This window comes from Pseudorca crassidens, chromosome 1 (genome assembly GCF_039906515.1).
Source record: "Pseudorca crassidens isolate mPseCra1 chromosome 1, mPseCra1.hap1, whole genome shotgun sequence".
NCBI lineage: Eukaryota > Metazoa > Chordata > Mammalia > Artiodactyla > Delphinidae > Pseudorca > Pseudorca crassidens.
In genome coordinates this window covers 131,652,992-131,677,488 of record NC_090296.1, presented here as the reverse complement: position 1 = coordinate 131,677,488, position 24,497 = coordinate 131,652,992, and the positions used below count along the sequence as shown (strand labels likewise).

Here is a 24,497-nt window from a genome sequence, read left to right as displayed (position 1 = left end):
ATGTTCATAGCATCATTATTCATAATAGCCTTAAAGTTTAAGCAACTCAAATGTCCATCAATTGATGAATGGATAAACAAAATGTAGTATATCCATACAATGGAATATTATTCGGCAATAAAAATAAAGTACTGATACATATTACAACATGGATAAACCTTGAAAACATCGTAAGTGAAAGAAGCCTGTCTCAAAGGACCACATATTGTATGATTCCATTTATATGAAATATCCAGAACAGGCAAATCCATAAAGACAGAAAGTAGATTGATTTCCTAGGGCTGAGGGGTTTGGGGATAATGGGGAGTGATAGTTAATGGATACAGAGTTTCTTTTTGGAATGATGAAAATGTTCTAAAATTAGTTATGGTTGCACAACTCTGTGATATATGGAATTGTACACTTTAAGTAGGTAAACTATATGGTACATAAGCTATATTTTTAAAGCCCTTATTTAAAAAATCTACCAAAATAACAGGAAAAAAGGGCTTCCCTGGTGGCGCAGTGGTTGAGAGTCCGCCTGCCGATGCAGGGGACACGGGTTTGTGCCCCGGTCCGGAGCAGCTGGGCCTGTGAGCTGTGGCCGCTGAGCCTGTGCGTCCGGAGCCTGTGCTCCGCAATGGGAGAGGCCACAACAGTGAGAGGCCCGCATACCGCAAAAAAAAAACAAACAAAACTGTATGAGCTCAAAAAAATATTTGCCAAACATTTATCTGATAAACGACTTGTAGGCAGAGTATCCAAAGAACTCCCAAATCTCAACAATGAGAAAAAATGGGCAAAATATTTATGCAGACACATTGCCAAAGAAGAAATATGTTACAATCACATGAGATACTGCTACAACTCTATCAGAATGGCTGAACCTATAAAGGCTATCTCAAGTGTTGAAAAGATGTGGAGAACTGGAATTCTCATAAAGCACTGATGGGAATATAACATGGTATGACTACTCTGGAACTCGGTTTGGTAGTTTCTTAAAACGGTGAACATACACCTACTTTATGATCCAGCCATTCCTCAACTACATATTTATCCAGGAATTATTTTAAGTCTGTAAAAAGACTCAAATATTCATAGTAGCTTTACTTGTTATAGCCAATAACTGGAAACAACCCAAATGTTAATCAGCAGGTGAGCAGATAAACAAACTGGATCATCCATGTGATGGAATACTACTCAGCAACAAGAAGGAATAAACTGTTAATACAAACAAGAACTAGCAGTTGGTAGTTCTACCTTCAAGTCATTCACCCCCAGGGCAAGACATGTGAGTGAAGGAGTTTCCAGATCACTCCAGTCCCCAGACCTCAGGTCTTCCCAGGTGAGGCTGAGACCCTGGAGCAGAGACAAGTTAGTTCCTCCATGCTCTGTCTGAATTCCTGACCCACAGAGCATATTAAAATGGCAGTTTCAAGCCACTAAGCTTTGGGGGTAATTCGTTACATAGCAATAGAAACTGATCCTGGGGTAAATGTAGCAATTTGCTGGTTTTCTCCCATGCTGAGCTAGGTAGAAACTCATATGTCCTACCACATTTCCAAAGTCCAAAGCACCTACCTACACTACCTGAGCCAACCTGGGTTTATGCACCTGAGCCTCCTACAAGAGCACAGCCTCTTTTAAAGCAACACTCTTAGAACAGCCTCTCACCTAAGCATAGCCCCCAGCTTGAACATGACTTCTTTCCTCCACTGCCCTCGGGAGAATGGAGAAGGCGGCTAAGAGAGGACAGAGTCAGGGACTGAGCAGCACTTCACAGACACCCCTGGGTAAAGGCCACCTCGGGAGTCTGCTCAGGAGAAAAAGGCAGAGATTGACACATTGATCTATGCCATCTTAGGGGGCATCTGTAGCTTTGCCCCATCATGACAATAGAATGCCTCCTTGCCACTTGGGACCACACAAAATCGATGGGGCTTCTATCAGCAGCCCCACCTAACTACCACATGCTGACCACATTATGTGGACAGAAGAGAGAATGCCACTCTTCAGACGGTGACTGGGTCCAGGGATGGGCATGTGACCCAAGCAGGACCCTGCAAGTCATTTTATGAAGTCTGATGTGACTGAGTTCCTGGACACTAAGAACTGCATAAGTTGCAGGGGACAGGAGCCACTTTTCATATTGTCAGAGATCTGCCTGAGAATGAAACCAAGATAGAGGGAAACAGAGGCAAGTGATGGCAGGAGAAAGCAACAAAGTTCCAGCTACATTACTAAAAAAATCCTGGGTCCAGTCATGACTGAAGCTCATATTACCTGATACACTTTTCACATGAGACAATAATTTTTTTTTTCTACCAGTTAAACCTGGCATACAGCCGTGCACACCTGCTGTGGTCACACCTGAGTAATAATCTTGACCATACATAAGAATGCCCTAACAGGGCCCAATAACCATAGATCTGACCTAGATAAACAATTATGCTCTTTTATGAAAAATACAGAAGCAACCAACAAGCACATTATGAGAAACTGGTCCACACCCTGCCAAAAAGTTCTCCCCTTTACAGAAGGATTCACTCCAGATTTCCTTAAAATGATAAGTTCATGTACTTAATTTAAAATTTGGTTCACTTTGCAAAACTCTCACTTTTTAAACAACTTTTCAGTGACATGTATTACTAAAAACATTACACCCTGGAAGAGAACAATCTCCTACTTTTTTCTCCACATACACAGACAATTTACACACACACACACACACACACACACACACACACACACGTACACACACCCCACAAAATGTTTTATAGTAGAGCTTTGTCAAAAAGTTATTTTAAAACATTTTATTTTATCTGGCAGCCAGAAATGATGTTCAGTTGTCTGGAACATAGGCTGTAACAGGCTGCTTGTCACAGACAACTGGAAGGGAAAAAAGCAGAAGATGACAGTTGTAAATCTCAGACTCCCCAGAGACAAAGCAAGTGGCCAAATGCCATCATTCAACGCTGCTCAAAGTCTCAGCCTCCTAAAGAAAGTGCCTGCACGATTCACACTGGCGGTAAGTAAATGAGCGTTGTATTCTTCCTGCAACTTGAACAGTTTCCTTCTTTTCTTGCTATTGCTAAATGCCTTCCCTTTTTAGGTAGTTACTGGTGTATCAGAACTCCAAGTAACTACTCTTTAATATGGTTGAAACTGGGGAGATTGGGATTGACATATATATACTAATATGTATAAAATGGATAACTAATAAGAATCTGCTATATAAAAAAAATAAATTAAATAAAATTCAAAAAAAAATATGGTTGAAACTGGAATATCTTCAAGAAGTCTGTATTGTCAGCAATGGAATCATGAAGAAAAAAAAAGTCCTGGGAAAGGAAAACAGAACCCTGGCTTAGCTACCCAGCTCTGCACTGCTTCCCCTCCCAGCTGACTTCCTCCACTGGATGATCCAGAATGGAGTCCCCACTGCAGCCGAACAGGGCAGCAGGAAACACCACCCTTGGGATGCAGGGACAAGTCTCACCCACCTGGGCACACACCCCTTAGATGCTCAGCATCCTGGTCAGACGAGGTGAAGAAGCCACACTAGATTCAGGGCCATGAGTCCCTGCTCTTGTTTCATCCCAAGTCACTGTGTCCCCAAATCTAGCAATTGCCAGGCCTTTACTACAAGCAGGGCATTTTGCTGGGGAACACTGTGATTTTTCACAACACAGATGTCCCCAAACAAGGGACGTTTATCACCACACGATCTCCATTTTCCACCAGGGCTAGAAGCTGCATACCAACAGAACTTCCCCCTGCTGCTGCTGCCCCCCAGCTGTCTGCCAGTGACCATACTGTGGCCAGCCTCAGGATGGGGTCTCTGTGACAATCTCAGAGGGGGCCCAAATCTGAAGGAGAGGTACCTGCTCAAGATCACATGATATGTGTGCATTTTAAGCCAGGCCTCGAGGGCAGGCCTGCCTGACTCTGGTCTCTGCACTCACTACCCTGGCCACCATGGAGCCCTCTCCATGGCTACAAGATCTCTGAGCCCTAGATCTTGAGAAGGTGGCAGGCATGCAACAGTGTATGAAGGGACAGACAGCATGAGCTGCCCCCCTTCTCTGGAACAATCTGCCCTGTAAACCCACTGAAGTCCAGCGACATTCACAGCTCACCCCATTCCCCAGTGAGTTCCCAACCCTCACCCCATCCTCTCAGAGCCCTGGGCCCCCCTCCTAGTCCACCCTGGGCCAGGGTGCCCAGAGTCTGTGGGACTCAGACATTTCCTGGAGCTCTTTCTCCACGCTCCCCCACTATCCACCGGAGTGTCCAGGATCACGTGAACACCGAGGGAGAAGAAATGCACTTGGAACATCTTCGGATGGGCTCTCAAAGGGACTCCCTAAGTGCCTCATGAGGGAATGTGCCATTAAAACTGGAGAAAAGAGTAGCTGTACTGTTCCTCGGAATCTTCAGGTGATCAGTGAAAGATCTCTGTCTTCATATGGTACGTGCAGGGACCCAAAGATCCATCCAGGAGCAGCCTCAGGGAGGGACATTAAGGAGAGGAAATGGGGGAGATTGGGGGCAGACGGCCTGCTGGCAAGGGACACATTTCCCTCTAGGGTTTGGAACGTAGATGCTCACATCACTGGAACAGCAAGACGTTCGTCACCACCAGGAAATGCATATTTATACTGAAAAGGCAGTTTTTAAATTCAGGACCAGCCAACAAGGCCCCAAACAGACATTAATTGAGGGCCTCTACCTCCATGTTGCTCTGAAGACTCCATACCAACAGAATGATTAACCGCTGCTCAGAAAGGGAACCAACAGTCCAAATGTGACTCAGTGACACCCTCCAGGACAGAACAGGCATGAAACCCAAGTGTTCAGCGAGCGCTCCCACCATCAACGGTCAGCCCCATACAGGGAAGAAGTACCTCCGTGTCAAGGTCAGGAGGTATGAGGCGGTCGATGAAATCAAAATTCCCCTAAAAGCAGAGTCGGAAAAGCAGCAGCCGCCCTTGGCAGTGATGGATAACAGTTTATTTTCTGGGAGAAAGTTGTACTTCTTTAAATGTTGACATAGAGAATGCTCATCCCTTTTTCAAGGGCCCAGAAGGCCAAGCACAGATTCCCTAAGGGATCCATGGGACCCTGGACTATAAGCTCTGTCTCTAAATAATGGCTGTCTCCTTGGAGAGAAGAAAAGCCCCTTGTCCCCTCTCCAAGCATCCCCGAGCATGGGGTGTGAGATCCACACCCACGCCAGATGTGGGCAAGGCCTCTCCTGGGGCCTTTGGCCCCTCACAGCCGGTCCCAGGTTGCATCCACGCCACCATCACTGACCACCAATGACGCCTGATATTTTCTGCTCAACTGGGCGGGAACATTCCCAGCTTTCTTGGGCTTTTCCCCTCCGGTTCACTGTCCAGCTCTGTCCAAACCCAGTGACAAGGAGTTTGATCTATGACTTGCTAATGGATTGAGAAAGGTACGCGCTCCTTCAGCCCGAAGGCAGTTTATGCAACCCCACACCGGCTCCAGCAAGCGCATTCCCTGTCTGGTCATGCACAAGAAATTGCCCGTTACTTTAAAAGAAGGCTGTGCAAAATGAACCCACTGCATTCATGGCTGGAAAACGCCTGAAAAAACCGGGCAGCAGATGTCCTGAGGAGACATTTTTTTGCTGGGCTTTTCCATGAGAAATTAGTGCACTGAAAAAAGGCTAGACCTTTCTGTGGAGGGGGAAAAAAATGCAAGGCTAAAGTCATTTCTTAAAAAAAAAGCGAACAGTCACTCCAGAGTGTCTGTTCCCCTTCCCTTTCTCAGTGTCGGACTTCCTGGCCCGCGTCCTCCTGCTGGGAGGGAAGCCCGCGCACTCCTCCACTCAGTCACACGTTCTCTCCTGCTCTCTCCCTTGGAGGGAACAGGAAGGCTGCTGATTCAAAAATCAGACACTTCTGCGGGAGCTGGCAAGGGCCGCGCTCTCCACCCCCACCGGCCCTGGAACACCAAGTCAGCACCTCCGCCGCTGTGAGCACTCAGCTGCCTGGCCTGCGCCTTCTGGGGGCCACCATCCCTCCTCCAGCCTCAGGCTTGGACCAGCTGCCAGGAGCTTCCTTGAGCCACCTGGACAGCCCCAGCCAGCATGGACTTTAAATAATAAACTATGCATTCTTGATCCGTCTGTAGCTGGAGGCAGATTTTCCTATTTAAGCTGGAGGCCTCCTCTGCTTTGAGTTACTAAAGTAGGGCGGGTGTGTGTTGCATAAGAGCACAGGAGAGAACTGGGAAAACACAGCACTGCTTCTCTTGCAATTCCCCTGCCTGATGGGACTGCATGTGGGAAAAGGATTCAGCCACACGCACAAAAAAATATCAGGGTGTCCTTTCCTTTTTGGTCTCAATGTTTAGTTTTAGACTTTCTTTCTCAATCAAGTAATAGGACTATTCAAGAAGAGGTCTGATATGTTTGCCCTAAACTGAATTTTCTGTTCTCACGGAGAACATGTCCAAAAGATAACTGAAAGAGGAAAAATAAAGCATTATTAAATAGTGACTGTGATTGCAATGCTTAGACTTATGGAAGAAACATATTTATGAAATATGTTTATAGGAAACACAGGAAATATAATAATGAATGTGATAAGTTGAATAATGGTCCCCCAAAGTTGTCCATGTCCTAGTGCCCTGAACATGTGAACGCATTAACTTATGTGGTAAAAGGGGCTTGGCAGATGTGATTAAGTCTTGACATGGGGAAATATCCTGGATGACCCTGGTGGGCCTGATGCAATCACACATGTTCTTATCCGAGGGAGGCAGAGAGAAATCTGACTACAGAAGAGACCTGTCAGCGTGAGAAAGTCTCTACTGCCCACGGCTGGCTTTAAAGATGGAGGAAGGGGCTGAGAGCCAAGGAGTACAGGCGGCTTTGAGAAGCTGGAAAAGGCAAGGAAATAGATTCTCCCCTAGAGCCTCCAGAAGGAATGAAGCCCTGTTGACATCTTGACTCTAGCCCAGTAAAACCAATTTCAGACTTCTGACCTCCAGAACTGTAAGATAATACATTTGTGTTGTTCTAAGCCACTAAGTTTTTGTGCTAATTTGTTACAGCGGTGACAGGAAAGTCTTGCCTTCCACCTGGAGTGCCTTGGAGGACACAATGACAACAAACAGCAGATAGAGATAAATGTGATATTCAGAATGCAATTATAGCGCCTTGAGATTCCAGAAACTAAGTGAGGCAATTAGGGTGGACTTCCTGGAATAGGTGACATCTAAGTTGGCCTTCCAAAAACAAAATGGATGTTCAAAAGCAGTAAAAAATAGGCAACAAAAAAGTTCATTCCGTACAGTTCCATAAGCCAAAATATACCTTTAATATACCCAAGGCCTGTGACCTAGAAACCTGGAATCTAGTTTAATCCACATTAAATATCTATTTAATACAGCAAGTAAGAAGGGACTTAAATTTGAAAACCTAGATGAAATTTGCTAGAAAAATACAACTTACCAAAATTGATCCCATTAGTAATACAAAACTTAAACAGGCCAATTTTTATAGAAGAAACAGAGTTATGAAGGAACTACAGCCACAAAAAAACATCAGGCTGAGATGATTCCACAGGGAATTCTACCAAACCTTCACAGACCAGACAACCTCAATGATTCATAAATTGTTCCAGAGCACTGAAAACAAAGGAAAACTTCCATACTTTTTTAAAAGCTAGCATAACTTTGATAACTGAGCACATACACAAAAAAGAAAATTATAGAGCAATGTCATGCATGAATATGGATGCAAAAGCCTAAATAAAACATTAGCAAATAGAATGCAACATCACTTTAAGGAAATAATGCACCACAACCAAGTGAGATTAATACCAGGAATTCAAGGTTGGTATAATATTAGGAAATCCATTTACATAATATGATATTAAACTATCTAAAAAGAACAATCCCATGCATGTCTCCACAGTGCTGCAAAAGTCTTTAGAAAATCTAATACCTGTATCTAATTTTAAAAATTTCTCTCTCAGGGGCTTCCCTGGTGGCGCAGTGGTTGAGACTCCGCCTGCCGATGCAGGGGACACGGGTTCGTGCCCCAGTCCGGGAGGATCCCACATGCCGCGGAGCAGCTGGGCCCGTGAGCCATGGCTGCTGAGCCTGCGCATCCGGAGCCTGGGCTCCGCAATGGGAGAGGCCACAACAGTGAGAGGCCCGCGTACCGCAAAAAAAAAAAAAAAAAAAAAAAAATTCTCTCTCAAAGTCCAAATCTGAGACCACTTGAGCATCAAAAGAAATAAATAAATAAATTAGTATACATGGAGTAAAATAAGAATCTCCAAGTCCACACAGATATAAATAAATAAATGGGGGAAAAGATAAAGCTCTCCTTGCTGGAGAGCACCAATTAAAAATGTGAAGGAAGTAATGGAGTTAGAAATGCACCATTTTGAAGCCATCACAATAAAAACTGAGTCTGCCGAGAATAAAGAGATGTTAAAATTAGTGAGTGAGGGCTTCCCTGGTGGCGCAGTGGTTGAGTCTGCCTGCCGATGCAGGGGACACGGGTTCGTGCCCCGGTCCGGGAAGATCCCACATGCCGCGGAGTGGCTGGGCCCGTGAGCCATGGCCGCTGAGCCTGCACGTCCGGAGCCTGTGCTCCGCAATGGGAGAGGCCACAACAGTGAGAGGCCCGCATACCGCAAAAACCACCCCCCCCAAAAAAAAAATTAGTGAGTGAAAGTTTAATGAAGAACAGGATATTTATATATACTCAAAACATCCTACAAATAACTCACTAATTACATATGGGGAAATAATGACTTTACAGCAGATTAAACAGCGATTACAACCTGAACCAAGTAATGAAAATTGACATCCCCAAAAGACAAACTGGCAGCACGTGCCTCCTGATAAGATGCACTGAGAACAACACAACATCCCTTTTGTGGTATTCCAGACAAAAATGCACTACCTAAGTCCACTTATGAAGAAACAGCAGACAAAACCAAAAGTAGAGGCTTCCTACAAAATAACTAGACCGTACTTGTATTTTTGAAGAAATTTGATGATCATAAAGGATAATTCTAAGTAACTGACCTAGATTGGGGGATATCAAGGAGACATGACAACTAAATGCAACGTGTGATTCTAGAATGGATTCTGGGCCAAGAAAAGAAAGCTATAGAAGACATTACTGGGACTACTGACAAAATTTAAATACGGATGGTACATTAGACAACAGTATTGTGTCAATGTTTCATATCCTAGGTTTGATAAACATATGATGGTTAGTTAAGAGTTCTTAGGAAATATAAATGACTATTTATAGATAAAGGACTATGATATTTGCAAATTACTCTCAAGTGCTTCAGAAAAAAAGTGTGTGTGGAGGGGGAGAGGGTTGGGGAGGTTGGAAGGAAGGTGGGGAGGGAGAGAGGGAGAAGACGAAGAGGAAGGCTGGGGAGAGAGAGTGAGAAAGCAAACTACAGAGCAAGTGCAGGAAACTGTTAACAAGAGGTGAATTTGGGGACTAACAAAGGTCCTTGCAATGACAGCAAAATAAGAAGGCAACAATAAGATCAGGGAATTCAAGTTAAGGGTGCAAGGATAAGAGAGGAAACAGGTAATTTTGAGTCGGGGTAACTGAAAAAACTTGGGTCAGAACATTTGTATTGGGCTGGTGGAGGCGGGCATCGTCAGACAAGGATTTGGTTCAGAAACCCCAAGTTATGGGGAGCAGGCAGCCACCCCTGCTGGCCACTGGAGATGTGCAGATGGAACACGGAAAGATGAGGGTCTCAAGACAAACTGGGAAGACAGTGAGGGGGGATTACTGCTCCAGGATAGAACCAGATAAGGATCCCAAGAGAGAAAAAAAAAGCAGCAGCGACCACAAATTCAACTTGGAAAGCGTTAGCATCTGGAGGCAGGGGAAGAAGGGAAGCTGGACCGTGCCAGGAATGAAGAGTCCCTGCTGGCAATGCTTCCATGACGCCAGAAGATACGGCCGAGAACAAGCTCCAATGGCTGGAACCATGGTTGGTTTCTGAGGGGGACACCCCAGTCCCATTGAGCCCATCTGGTTCCAGAGGCAAAGAGAAAGCAGAGAACTATAAAAGGAGGCTGGAGGCCATACCAGAGGCCAGCAGGTGGCAGGCAATATGGGAAGTGAGACTTCCACCCTTGCACCTGGTTCCAAATGCAGGAGCAAGGTACCACTCAGAACACCATCCTGTGTTTGAACATCCCTGCTTCATGCTGCAGAGTCACAGCTGTCAGTCTGGTGGCTTGGTTCTCACTCTCTTTATCTCTCCACCCAGCCCAGCAAACCCCACTGGGAATCAGAAATTCCTTCCAATCTGGGCTCCCCATAGGTTGGCACAGGAGGAAAGGATGATTAGGGGACTGGGGAACCACTTCCCTAGGGCCCATCTAGAATGAGACTGGTAATCAGCTTTCAATCCTTGTGTCAGCAATCACCCATTGGAGTGTCAGCTCCATGAGAACAGGGAATTTTATCTCTCATTCACTGCAGGATACCCCATGCCTAGGACTGGCCCTGACACACAGTCAGCATCAAATAAACACTGGCCGAGTGAATAAAGCACTGCCTTGAAAAACAGAGAATATTACAAGTTTAAATACAGAGACCTGAAAGTCTCACTTCCTATATTGCCTGAAAATAAAATATACTCAAGCCAATTTAGAGAAAACACACACACAGTCATTGAGCGCATAGAATAAATTTAATATTTACATAAAGATTCATTCAAACACTGCCCCCAGGCCTGGTTTATCCATTTTTCCTGATTCTCCAGCAATCGGCCCAGAAAGTAGAGCCTCCAGAGGGAACCACAAGAGCACAGGTGGGTCCCCCCAGGCTAGAGTTCCCTTCCAGACAGCCCTCACCAAGCCTCCAGGAGGCCTGTGTCTGCAATGCTCTATCTACTCCTTTAGAGATCTCAGAGCTACTTTTGCTGAATGAATAAATGTTTTAAAGGATGGAAGAGGGAAGGGAGGGATTATCATAGATAAATTTATGTTCACACAGGAAGAATTTTTTAACTGAATATACAGGAATTTTTATAAGGTAACAGTTTTCCTAAACTGTTAACATTTTTAAATGGTTAGGGATCCCTAACACTGGGCACTGTCTCCCAGCCAGGACGCCTGCAGGATCCTCTTTTGGTGCCCTCCCTGTAGTGCCTCCTGCTCTATTCCACTGGATTTGCTCTTCCCTGTCTCTCTCTCTCCTGCTTCCTGGGACCCCCTCCCTGCCCTAAACTAACCACCTGCATCCAAGTCCTCATGTCAGGTCTGGCTTTAGGGAACCCACCCGATGGGCCTTTGATATAGAGACGACACCTTATTTTTTGTTTGTTTGTTTAACTTTTTTTTAATATTTATTTGGTTGCACTGGGTCTTAGTTGCAGCAGGTGGGCTCCTTAGTTGTGGCAGGCAGGCTCCTTAGTTGCGGCTTGTGGGCTCCTTAGTTGCAGCTCGCCAGCTCCTTAGTTGCAGCACGCAGGCTCCTTAGTTGTGGCATGAGAACTCTTAGTTGTGGTATGCATGTGGGATCCAGTTCCCTGACCAGGGATCGAACCCGGGCCCTTTGCATTGGGAGCATGGAGTCTTATCCACTGTGTCACCAGGGAAGTCCCAAGAGATGACACCTTATATTTTAATAATACTTTCTACTTAATGAAAAACCATTTGTATTAGCCCATTTAACTCCCGGCAACCCGGTGAAGTAAAATATTGAGAAAAGTATTAGCCCTCTTTTACAAATGAGGAAACAAAGGAATAAGAAAATTAGCTGACTTTAAGAACCTGTGCATCCTGGGAAGCAGTGTCAGACCCTGCCCATTGCCGGCAAGGCCCGGTCCAGGGTGTGTTCACCCCCAGGACACTCAGGCAGCAGTATCCATCTTACAGGGTCCAAATCCAGGGAGTCATACAGCCTCAGGGAATAATAATGATAATAATAATTTTATTCTTCCCAAACAGTGATTAATGCACATCCCCCACCCATCCAATCACCTCAAAAGAAAATCCAAAAGATTTCCTCAGTGCCTTGTCTTAAAAGGAAATAAAAATGAGATCAAAGGGACTTGGATGAACACATGGTTCATATAAAGCAAATGGCAGGATCAGAGATTCCCCTCAAAGCTTGTGAGAATTAAGCCTGAAAGACAACAGCAAATGCAGAAATGATTATTACTGAACGCTCACACTACAAAAGGTGCCCCATGGGATATTCCAGGAGACTCTGATCCAAGAAACACTTACCTGGTGATCTCAGAAGTGTTCCCCCTCCCCTGAGCACCAGCAGCCACAGAAGTGGGTGTGGGTTCCTGGCCCCAAAGGGGGCAGGTGAGCCTGACCATCTGGTTTTCCAGGGAGATCCTTGCTCAGCCAACTGCTAACATCTGTGCCAGAATCCTCCACATAAGGTGGTGGACACACATCAGACATGCCACAGGGCACCCAAGAAACACTGCCAGGAGCATGACAGATGCCTCCTATGGTCCAAGGGAACAAACTCAAGATCCATCCTATGGAATTTGAGATTAAATCATTGAGTACTTTCTTCAGACAACAAGGAGACACTGCTTGTACTTGAGGTCAGTGAAAGAAACAGTGAGTGACCTCGGTGTGTTGATTTACTGAGGCATTAATGTGGTTTGTTCTTATGCTATTGTCATAGGTGGCCTTTGCATTCCTTTGCTGAGGGCACTTTGTAGGGCCCAAGGTGTATAACAGGGAAGAGCCAAATCTGACTACATGTTGGATCTGTTTCTTTTACTTTAACCTTTGCTTTCTGCTGCTTTTGTTTACTAAAAGGATACAGTCTATACATAATAACCTGCCTCGGGGAACCCTGCCCCTTTCAGGGAAGCATCCTGACAGCTGTCCACCTATGGATGGTTGCAAGAAAGAAGAAATTAGCACATCCCCTCCCTGAGGCCGGCCATTCCAGGGAACATCTGCAAAACTTAAGGCTTTTTTACTTTACTTCCTCATTTTCTCCCCCTCTCTGTGCTATAAAAGAAACTGCCATCCAGACCCCGATAAGATGGTTTTTCCAAGACATTGGTCCGCCACCTTCTCAGTCTGCTGGCTTTCCAAATAAAGTTGTATTCCTTGCCTCAACATGTCTCCGATTTATTGGCCTGTCCTGCGGTGAGCAGAGCGAGCTTGGACTTGGTAACAGGTGGAAGATGTCTGGGCACAGCTGCCATTCCGGCCACAGTATCTAAAACCTTGGCTCCTTAAAAGAATAGCATTTGGGGCTTCCCTGGTGGCGCAGTGGTTGAGAGTCCGCCTGCCGATGCAGGGGACACAGGTTCGTGCCCCGGTCCGGGAAGATCCCACATGCCGCGGAGCGGCTGGGCCCGTGAGCCATGCGCCTCCGGAGCCTGTGCTCCGCAACGGGAGAGGCCACAACAGTGAGAGGCCCGTGTACCACAAAAAAAAAAGAATAGCATTTGGGGAAGAGGTGCCCTTGAGACGAGGGGCAGGAGCTGAAGTAGCAAGAGCAGAGGGAGTGACTTCTCCATCCTGGGGGCAGGGGGTTTGTTTGGGCTCTCTGAGCCACAGGGAGGCACCTCATGCTTGCAGTCCCCAGGGTGGGGGCAGGCAGCACCACTGGGCTGGGCCTCAGGAGCCACAGCCTCTCTGGAAGGTCCCCGTCATCAAGGATGGCCACTACATTGAGAAGTGTCATACTTGGAATAGTAAACAAGTGCTCTGAGAGGCCCGCAGACATTAGGCCCAAATACTAGCCTAAAAGGTGAGAGGCCAGCTTTACCTGCCACAGCAAGATAAAGAGATCTGGCCAAGACCCCAGCATGACTCGGCACACGGAAGTACAGGGAAGATTGTCTCTGTTCAGACCTCTGAATGCCAGGGGAATGTGGGTGAGTCTCCAGTGCAAATCCCCCAGCCTCTGCCACACGCACAAATACACATCACTCTTACAGTATAGATTTCCTAAGGAAAAACACTAAAGTAGAAATCATGTTTGGACTTGTGAAAAGGTCCTGGGGCATCAGACAGAAAGGTATGTGAAATTACTCGGTGAAGATTCTTCCATAGCCCAGAACGTAGAGCACTCTCATAGAAGATGGGGTAGTGGGGGCTATGAGAGGAGGGGACACATCAGCCTAAACTGAGCTCACAGCATAAAATTACAATCCACATAGGAAAATGGTCCAGTTTAAAAGAGAGTGAGCAAATACAACAAACAGGAAGATCAGGACCCCAAGAAATTCAGAAAGTGGAATAATTCAAAAAAGACTTAAAATCATTATGTTAAAAATAACCAAAGTGATAAAAGAAAGGAAAAATAAAATCATAATGAGAGAACAAGACACTATAAAAAGGAAAGAGAGAATTGGAAAAGAATGAAATATAACTTCTAGATGTATAGATTATAATCACTAAAATTAAAAACTTAGTAGGTGGACTAAGTGGAGATTAGACCCAATTTAACAGAAATGTGAACTGGGAGACCAATGAGAAGAATTACCCAGAATACAGAATATAGAGATAAAGAGACCAAACACATAAAAAGAAATTACAAAACATGGAGGAAAGACTAGGAAGGTCCACATCAGCTAGTGGTCCCAGGAGAAGAATAAGCAGATAACAGGGAAGACGCTTTCTTCAGTGAGATGGAGGCTGGGCATTTTCCAGAACTGACAGAGCCATGAATCCTCACATCCAAAAATCACAATGAGTCCCAAACGGGATAAGTATGGGAAACCCACCATAGATATACTATAGAACACAAAGATAATAACATTTTTTAAACCTGCACAGAGAAAAGACAGAATCTATTTACACAGAATCTAAAGTTGAAATACCTTTTGTAGCAAAAATAGAAGACACTGGAATAAGATCTTCAAAGTGTTAAGAAAAGATAAGACTCAACCTAGAATTCTATATTCAGCTAAATCATCAGTAAGAGTACCAGTGAAATAAAGACAGTTTTGGAAAAACAAAGATAATAATGTAACCACTCAGAAACCCTGATTAAAGTGTTCTTTAAGAAGGACATTAAATACAGAGACATGGGTTGCAAGAAATAATACTGAGCAAATAAGTTGGTAAATATATAAATAAATCTAAATAATTTTAACTATAAGAATATATAATGATGATTAAATGGGAGGGGACAAAAATATATAATTAAATTAACAGATAAAAATAATAAATAAAATGAAAGCATTTGAAGGCTCTTATATTATGAATGAAAGACACCTGATACTTTTAGACTTCCTTAGGACAATTTTTTTTTTAATTTTAGGGTAACAACAACAAAAGAAGTGAATAGATGATAACATTTTCACACCAGTGGAAGAAAAAAGGGGGAAGAAAAGCTGATGGAACCAACAGAAAAAAATGAAAACAACAACAAAAAGAAACAGAATCAAAGAAAAACCATGGTATTGTAAATGGAAAACAAAAGATGGTAGAAATACATGTAATTATATCAGTAACACCATAAATATAAAAATACTAACCTTGTCAATGAAAAGACAGATGTTCTTAAATTGGACATTTTTTAAAATTCAGATACATATTATTTTTAAGAAACTATATAAAACATCATTATAGAGAAGGATTGAAATTAAAACTTAGGAAAAATAAAAATCAGGCAAACATTGAGGAAAATAAAAACTACTGGTAATATTAATATTAGATGAAAATAGCCAGAAGGCCAAAAGCTTTACCAGGGATAAAGATGGTTTATTACACGATAATAAAAGAAATAATTCACCAGGAATACAGCTCCTAGACCTGTATGCAACAAACAATACTGCCTCATAACCTATACAGCAAAAATTAATGGAATTAAAGGGAGAAATATGCCAAACTACAATAAGTTATGAGATTTTTAATATACCTCTAATTAAAACAAGTAAGTCAAGCAAGACAAAAATAATGAGGATATGAATGATTTTGAGATCACAACAATTTGAACTAATGAAAATATATAAAATGCTGTTCACAACAATTAAAGAATACACATTCTTTTAATTACATATAAAACATTTATTAAAACAAAAATAGCTATGTTCTAAACCACAATTCAAATCTCAACCATTACCAAAGAATCAATATCATATGGAATGCAGTATGGCCAACAAGCTTCTAACAGACCTAAACCTCCTATAGAGAACAACTGTAAACTTAAACAAAATACAAAAATCCACTGACTGGATTACTGGAAAGTAAGCCAATGCAGGAAGATGTTGGTGGGGAGTCAAAGCTTGGAAGAACAGAACAGCACAGGGGACTGAAGGCAGGCCTGGTCAGTGCTATAGGATGGCTTATACTCCAATAGAATGCCCACAATCCTCAGGCCTAAAGAACCAAAGGACAGAGTTCAGAGCACAAAAGTGACTAGAAACTAAGTGGGGGCATATTAGAAAGGAGAGCTCCAAGAAGGGGAAGCCCAAAATTCTGTATATCAACTATATCAAACTCTCTAAATGATCCCTATGTGGAACAGACTCTAGCTAAGGATAAAAGAATGGAACTGAGATTTGAGATGCTGCCTGAGAGACAAATTTTGCAGTTTGAGTCCAAGAAAATTAATTGTCAGCTAAAATACTCCAGAGGAATAGAATCCACTTCAAAATATTACATTTACATCCAGAACACATTCCGTATGTTATTCATATTGACATTTGAATAACTAGGACAATGTGACCCATTTGCAAGAGAAAAGACAATAAATGGAGAAAAAAATCCCATGACGACCCAGCTGTTAGAAGAGCAGACAAGAATTTTAAAGCAATTATTATCACCATGCCTAAGGACATAAAGGAAAATATGCTCTTGATGAATGAAAAGATAGGAAATCTCAGCAGAGATCCTGAAACTATAAAAAAAGAACATGATGGAAAACTTGGTATGGGCCACATTTTTTAACTGCTAAACAGAGAACTGTAAATCAGTTTTGAACGATGGCAAAAACACATGATAAAAATTTATAAATGTAAAGCTGCAATGATAATAGATAATAATACAGAATACTTTGTGCTAAACGTTGTAAGTGCATTATATATTAACTTATCTAATCATCTTAATAATTCTATAAAGCACATGCAATTATTATCACCATTTTTACAAATAAAGAAATTTAGGCACAAAAAGATTAAATAAATTACTCAAGGTCATTCAAGCCAGTAAGTGGTGGAGGCAGGAATTCAAACCCAGTAGGCCAGGGACTTCCCTGGTGGCGCAGTGCTTAAGAATCCGCCTGCCAATGCAGGGGACACGGGTTCGAGCCTTGATCCGGGAAGATCCCACATGTCGTGGAGCAACTAAGCCCGTGCACCACAACTACTGAGCCTGCGCTCTAGAGCTGGCAAGCCACAACTACTGAACCAGCGTGCCACAACTACTGAAGCCTGCGTGCCTAGAGCCTGTGCTCCGTAACAAGAGAAGCCACCGCAACTAGAAGCCCGTGCACCGCATCGAAGAGTAGTCCCTGCTCACCGCAACTAAAGGAAGCCCACGTCCAGCAACGAAGACCCAACACAGCCAAAAATATAAATAAATAAATAAATAAATAAATAAATTTATACAAACCCAGTAGGCATATCTGTAAGTTCTTAAGTACCTACATTGTACTGCCCCTCTAGGAAAAAACTATTATGGAACTTGGAGAATACTTAGAACTGGATACTGGAAATATTACATATCAAAATTTGTATGCAGTTAAAGGTATGCTTACAGGAAAATGTATAGCCTCAAATATATACATTAAAAATTAAGAAAGAGTAAAGTTTAATGAGCTAAGTATTCTAAAAAAGTTAGGAAAAAAGCAACTTGATTAAATCTAGAGAATATTATAAAAAAAGGAACATGGATAAACCTAAAAAACATTATTGTAAGTGATAAAAGCAAACTGCACAGTATGAAGCGACTTATGTAAATGTTAAAACATACAAAACAACACAACATGCAGTTTATGACTATATATCACAAATGTCATAATAGTTTAAAAAAACATGGATAGGAGAGATTCACACCAACCTCAGGATGGTGGTTTCTTCTGGACAGTAAGCTAGAGGGATGATAAGGGGTGAGGTGGAAGGATACTCACTCATACCCATAAATGTTAATTTATCTCAAGAAAAAAATGTTCCAAAGCAGATGTGACCAGATCCTAACATGGGTTAAGTCTGAATGCTGGGTATGTGGGCCTTCAGTTTTTGTTTTGTGCTCTTTTTCCCGTTCTAAATATTTTACAAAAATAATTTATACCTGCTACCTTTGTTTACTTCTATCCCCCCTACGAGCTTCCTGGAGGCAGGGACCATGCTGTGTCATGCTCACCACAGTATGTTGTCTAGAGGGTCAATGAATACTTGATGACAGAATAAACAAAAACGAGAGCATATGTCCTTTAAGGGTAACTTCCAGTCTGGAAACACTAAGATTCCCTGATTGCATTACAGATTTTCTCAAGAGGCAAGAATGACAGATTCAAGAATAATAATGAGAACCTTTAGCTTTCACTCAGTGCTCTCATAGAGTTTCTCTTTCTTTCCCACTTAATACAGAACAAGGGCACTGAAGTGGTCCTCTGATATTAAAGAATGGGGATACAAATCATAATTATAACCACAGCAGCTGCAACTAATATTTGTTAGTTGCTAAGTGACAAGTATGCATTATCTCATTTAAAACCCACAAAACTCCCAAGAGGTAGATGATATTAGTCAGGTGCAGATGATGAAACTGAAGCTCAGTGGCCCAGTCCTTTCTAAAGTTGCCTGAGTCTACACAGCTCCTTTTCTATTTATTTATCAAGAAAAAACTGTAAATAGATGATGACCAGCCAACTATGATATCTATTCTTATAGAAAGGGACCCTTTATACAGCCCATTTCTAATTTCCTCTAAGTTTGTTTTTTGCCTCTTAGGCATTTGTAAGTGTTCTTATGAACATTCCCCCCACCAATGTGGCTGGAAGCGGTTCCATCACCCTCTCACCTCTCTGTTCTTCAGCAATAACCCTGAGAAGCAGACAAGACCTGCATCATATCAATGTTACAGATGAGAAAACAGAGGCCGTTGTGGGCTGAACTGTGTACTCTAACCCACAGTACCTTTGAATGTGACCGAGTTTGCAGATAGGGGATTTAAAGAGGTAATTAAGTGAAACTGGGATCATTAGGGTGGGCTCTAATCCAATATAACTGACATTTTTAAAAGAAGAGGAGATTAGGACACAGACATGCACAGACCATGAGACAATAAGAGGACACAGGAAGAAGACTGCCATCTACAAGCTGAGACAGGTCTCAGAAGAAACCAACCCTGCCCACACAGTGATCTCAGACTTCTAGACTCCAAAACTGTGAGGAAGTAAATGCCTGTTGTTCAAGCTGCCAGGTCTGTGGTAGTTTGTTCCAGCAGCCCCAGCAAACTAATGCAGAGGCACAGAGATGCCAAGGGACACTTCTGGGGTCACACACAAGGTAGACAGAGTTGGGTCTCTGCCATCATACTTCTTTCTCTTTCTCCAGGAATAATAATTCTTAAAATATTGGTGTCTCTTTTTGGATTTAATATTTTTATATGTGAATACATACTTAAAATATTAAGATGAAAAAACTCAAAGTACAAATTTAATTCCATTTCCTTTGGGTTCTTCTTCCACTTAAGATGCAGAAAAACATGGAAGACTATCACCACCACTGAAACAACAAAAAACACTGGATAAACAACGAAATCATATTTTGCTTTACCCACTGGAGACCTAAGGTCTCAAAGAAGTTTAGAGGAACTAAATTTCAGAGGGATTGAGCCCTTCCTAATGAGCAAAAACCAGTAGCCATGTTTATCCCGGGCACAGGTGGGATGAGGAGTTAATTAGCATCTGATGAGGACCCTGTGAAGGAACCAGCCAAAGTCTTATCAACCACATGGGCTGGAATGATGGATTCTATCTGGATTAGAGGTGTCCTGAATCTATCCAACCAGACTTTTTAGCTGACTTTCAGGAAGTCAGGACAAGGATGGAAGGCAGAGTGACATCTCCATAGTTATGTGGGGACTGAGCTAATAAGCTCTTCTACTCTTGCCTCAAGACGCTTGAAGCCAGTGGTGAACTGAAAGGAACTCAAGTCATGATCCAAGTCAACCCTGATTAAACAGAAGAGTTTATCTCCTCAGCCCAGCTGCCTCTTTATCACCAGAAGAGAAGCCAGCTGAGGACAAGGCTGTCAGATACAGAACTGCTGTGGCCAAGGCTGACCTGAGGTCCAACCTCCTGCTCTGCTCCTCAGCTCCAGGAGCCCATGGCTGTGATGTCATCAGTACTGAAGCCAGTTTGATTTCTGTCATTTCCAACCAAATGAATCTTAAGTGACACAAAACACAAGTCCCAACCATTTATTTATTACAGAGTATATACAGATATTATTACACATGCAAATTATTGCATAAATTGACAATACACAATTTCTGAATCGTTATGGTATCCTCTACTCACTAAAATTAACTTCAGAATGCTATGAATTAATGAAACAATACTATAAAATTACTGCACTGTTTTTTAAAACAATCATAACAAAACAAACTATAAAGTAGACATCAGTGACTTCACAGGTACCACTGCTGAATGGCATTGGTGTATTTGTGTTCTAAAGAGCCCACCACCATGCAAAACGTTGCAGGATTCCTACTTTGACAGTGCCTCATAGGAAACTAGTTTCATTATTTTACAATCTACTTCAACCATCCACATGTTACATCTACCATAGTGGATGAGAAGAGATTCAAATTGTTACTAAAAACCACGAAAGTGCTAGTGAGAAGATTCTATAATGAATCTGAATAGAGAAATTAAAATAAGCATAGCAGGCAGACAAAAAGTTTTGAAGTCAAAATAACCACTCAAAAAAATCAAGAAACAGGGACTTCCCTGGCAGTCCAGTGGGTAAGACTCTGCACTCCCAATCCAGGGGTCCCGGGTTCGATCCCTGGTGGGGAACTAGATCCCACATGCATGCCGCAACTAAGAAGTCCACATGCCGCAACCAAGAGTCGGCATGCCGCAGTGAAGACCCAGCACAGCCAAAATAAATAAATATTTTTTTTTAAATCAAGAAACATTTCAAAATATCCAAACTACCATTTTAGTGTTTGAGAACAGCCAAAAATATCTTCAAAAACTCATGCTCACCAAAATAAATAAATAAATTTTATTTATTTATTTATTTTATTTATTTTATTTATTTTTTTATTTATTTTTATTTAAAAAGGCTCACAGCCTCCATATTTTCATGCAAAGTTCCAAGCTGGAGTGATTTTTTTAAATTAATTTATAAGGTCCTAGAGTAAGAAGCTGTAAAGGAAATAGGATCCATCTGTCCCCTCTCTGGAAGCCCTGAAGACTGCTAGAAATGCAACCTCTATAGTACCAAAGAGAAGGCAGTGATTCCTCCCAGGTGGCCTTTCCTGTGTCAGTCCCTCTATCCCCCTAGACAACATGGCAGCTTACCCAGACTCAACTCACAGGTAAATTGAGTGCTTCATGGAGAAGAAAGAGTTATCAGACTGCTCCTCACCTGTGTGAGCCAGCTGGCTACCCCAAGGCCATGTCCAAGGTTGGAATAACACAGATCAATGACAAGGCACAATTACACCTATGGCTGCCATGCTCAGCCATAAAGAACAAGTTCCCATGGGAAATCGTGGATTAATCTGATTAATCTTTCCAGGAAACTTCAAGAATGTATTTTGCTGGAGTCCCAGTAAATTAATTTTCCCAGTTTCTAAACCCCAATGTTTGAAAGTTAATCCAAACTAGATAGGGTTTAATTGACTGCTCATTAGCTAAGCCTCTTAGAAGGCCTGCTGTCTTTCCCAACACAGCAACAAAGTTTACTGACTATTTCACACAAAGAAAGAAGGACCAGAAGCAAAGTCTATACCGTTCTCCTATGTCTGTGTTCCTACCCAGGACAGAGCCTGAGTTGGCATCACCTTAAATATACATGTTGCTCCTGCATGGCAGAGCATGTTGATGTGAGATTTGGGGGCTGGGAATAAACCCCCTGGTTTTGTTCATTTTATTTCCTTCACTAAAGGCAAAAGAGTCTCTCAGAAGAGTGCCTCCAAACTAGTCTTAGGGACAAAAATGCAAACACAAACACAATTTATCATTTTGTCAGCAATCCTTGGTATCACACCCCTAAAGAGGATGGCAGCTGGTAATTAGACAAATATTCCATGATATCATCCACAGGCACCCAGGGTTTCTGGTCACTGACTAGCAGCTGACAAGCACTGGCAGGAACAAAGGGAAAGTAAGAATAAAACATATTTGTCCTTGGGTTTCACTGTGTGGCCCTGCTTGGTGATTCTCACCTGAGAAAACCCACTTCCGATGGCCCACAGGTGCTATTAATCATGTCTGAAACTTAGCGCAGCAGTTCTCAGCACCAGCTGAACGTTAGAACCACCTGGAGAGGCTTCAAATCACTAGATGCCCAGGCTGCACCCCAGATCAATAAAAGCGGCTCTCTGGGGGCAGGAGCTGGGTGTGACTAGTTGTTAAAGTTCCCCAGGTGATGCCAATGGACAGCCAGGGCTGAGAACCTCTGCCTTAGAGTCATCCCCCTGCCTCTGAAACAATATGGTCAGATCAGCTGCAGAAAATGCACAAAGATTTAAAATGACCACTAGTCATTTACTCCGAGAGGAGAGAGAGAAAAAAATCCACCGATTGACCCAGATAGGGGCAGCTGGCTAACGTTTAAAATAACACACCAACATCAAGCCCAAACACACAACCAACCATCGGACTTACCAAAACCCATGCTTCCTATTAAGGGGTAAATTTTAGTTACAATACCAGGGTTTCCCTGGTGGCGCAGTGGTTGAGAGTCCGTCTGCCGATGCAGGGGACACGGGTTTGTGCCCTGGTCCAGGAGGATCCCACATGCCGCAGAGCAGCTGGGCCCGTGAGCCATGGCCGCTGAGCCTGAGCGTCCAGAGCCTGTGCTCCGCAGCGGGAGAGGCCACAACAGTGAGAGGCCCGCGTACCGCCAAAAAAAATTTTAGTTACAAGTAATTTTTTGCTGAGACCTCTCTTTCCTGTTTTTGTAAGGGTGCAGGAAGGTACACAGCAAAACCCTAATGTATGGTGGCATTCTTTCTCCTGGAGTTGCAGAGATGACCCTGATCCAGCAAAATCACCTCTAATAACTCCCTGCTGAATGCAGACTAGGCTAAGGAGGGTGGCTATGTGGATAGGGTCAGGACTGCATGCACCAGCGGAGCTAAGCTGCAGGGCTCGCTTATACATAACAAAGCTGTTCAAAATACAGTCATATAATCGATTTACTTCCAAGGTCATTGGAATACTAAACTGAGACACTGTATTTTTATTCAAAGTCTTTAAACTACAAAAGAACAACTCCCAAAGGTCAGCCATGGGGTCCCATGCTCTCCAGGGAGGAAGTGACACCTGTGAGCAGTAGGATATCATCTTCATCAAGGGACACTCACAGGCAGACTGCTAGTGACACAGCATGGTGAAATGTCCTTAAACACTTAACAGATAAACCAGAGGTTGCCCACAAGAGGCACAGAATACAAGAACCCTGGGTTCTCAGCCCAAGCTGCTTATTAGAACCACCTTCAAAAACACACCCAAGTCACACCATGGACCAATTAGATGAGGATTTGGAGGGACTGGCTAGTGCATGGCATTTTTTAAAGCAGTGGCTCTCACACTGAAGCATGATCAGATTTACCTGGACCCACCCCCATGGTTTCTGATTCAGGAGGTGGGGACTGGGAGAGAACATGCAGTTCTAACAGAGTCCGAGGTGATTCTGATGCTGCTGGGGTCACACTCTTAAGAACCACTGCTTCATAGGTCCCCCAGGTGACTCTAATTAGTGCAGACAAGACCGAGGACCACTGTATAAGGAAAGCAAGCTCTGGCCAGGGTGCCAAGGGAAGGAATTCTCATCCTAGCTCTGCCACCAACCTCGGGCTTGATAACAATAAGCCATTGAGGTTTTTCAGGCCTCAACTTGCTCCAGATTCATAAAATTGAGACACTACACAAAAGAGATCCTGGGTTCTTTCTAGAAACACCTTTTTCAAAGGGCTGCTACACATGAAACGCTGATATTAATACACATAGAAATGAAAAGAAAGTGGCCTTATGGGCAATTAAAAAAAGCTTTCAAAATACAGGGAAAGGTAAGTTCTTGCTCACAAGATTTCAGCACACTTGGAGACACAGCAATGGGGATGGTCTAGGGATGTGCGATGGCACCAAAAGCCAAAAGGGCCTGTGTTGTGAGTCATTCACACTATTTCCCAGACTCACCTGTTAGGACCTTGCAGAGCTGCCCAGAGACCTGGGTCTCGGCAGAGGGGCTGGGTGTCAAGGACCATCTGCGCCTGATCAGATGCTCTTGTCCCTGGGAATTGTTGAGGGGCTGGATTAGCACCTGCTCCTGCCCAAGCTGGATGAGGCCAACCTGCCC

At 43.2% G+C, this 24,497-nt stretch overlaps 1 protein-coding gene across 8 annotated transcripts in view; it reads right to left on the bottom strand.

Annotated features, from left to right (window-relative positions):
• Positions 1–24,497, bottom strand: part of ADAMTS17 (ADAM metallopeptidase with thrombospondin type 1 motif 17) — a 361,254-nt gene that overhangs the window by 324,116 nt on the left and 12,641 nt on the right. For 7 of the 8 annotated variants that reach the window (XM_067755884.1, XM_067755885.1, XM_067755887.1 and 4 more), the window contains exon 3: positions 24,338–24,491. In XM_067755884.1, coding sequence (XP_067611985.1) covers positions 24,338–24,491 — 154 coding nt within the window. Of the gene's footprint in view, positions 1–7,960; positions 8,150–24,337; positions 24,492–24,497 lie in introns of those variants that run through there. The other variant, XM_067755889.1, reaches the window with a different exon arrangement.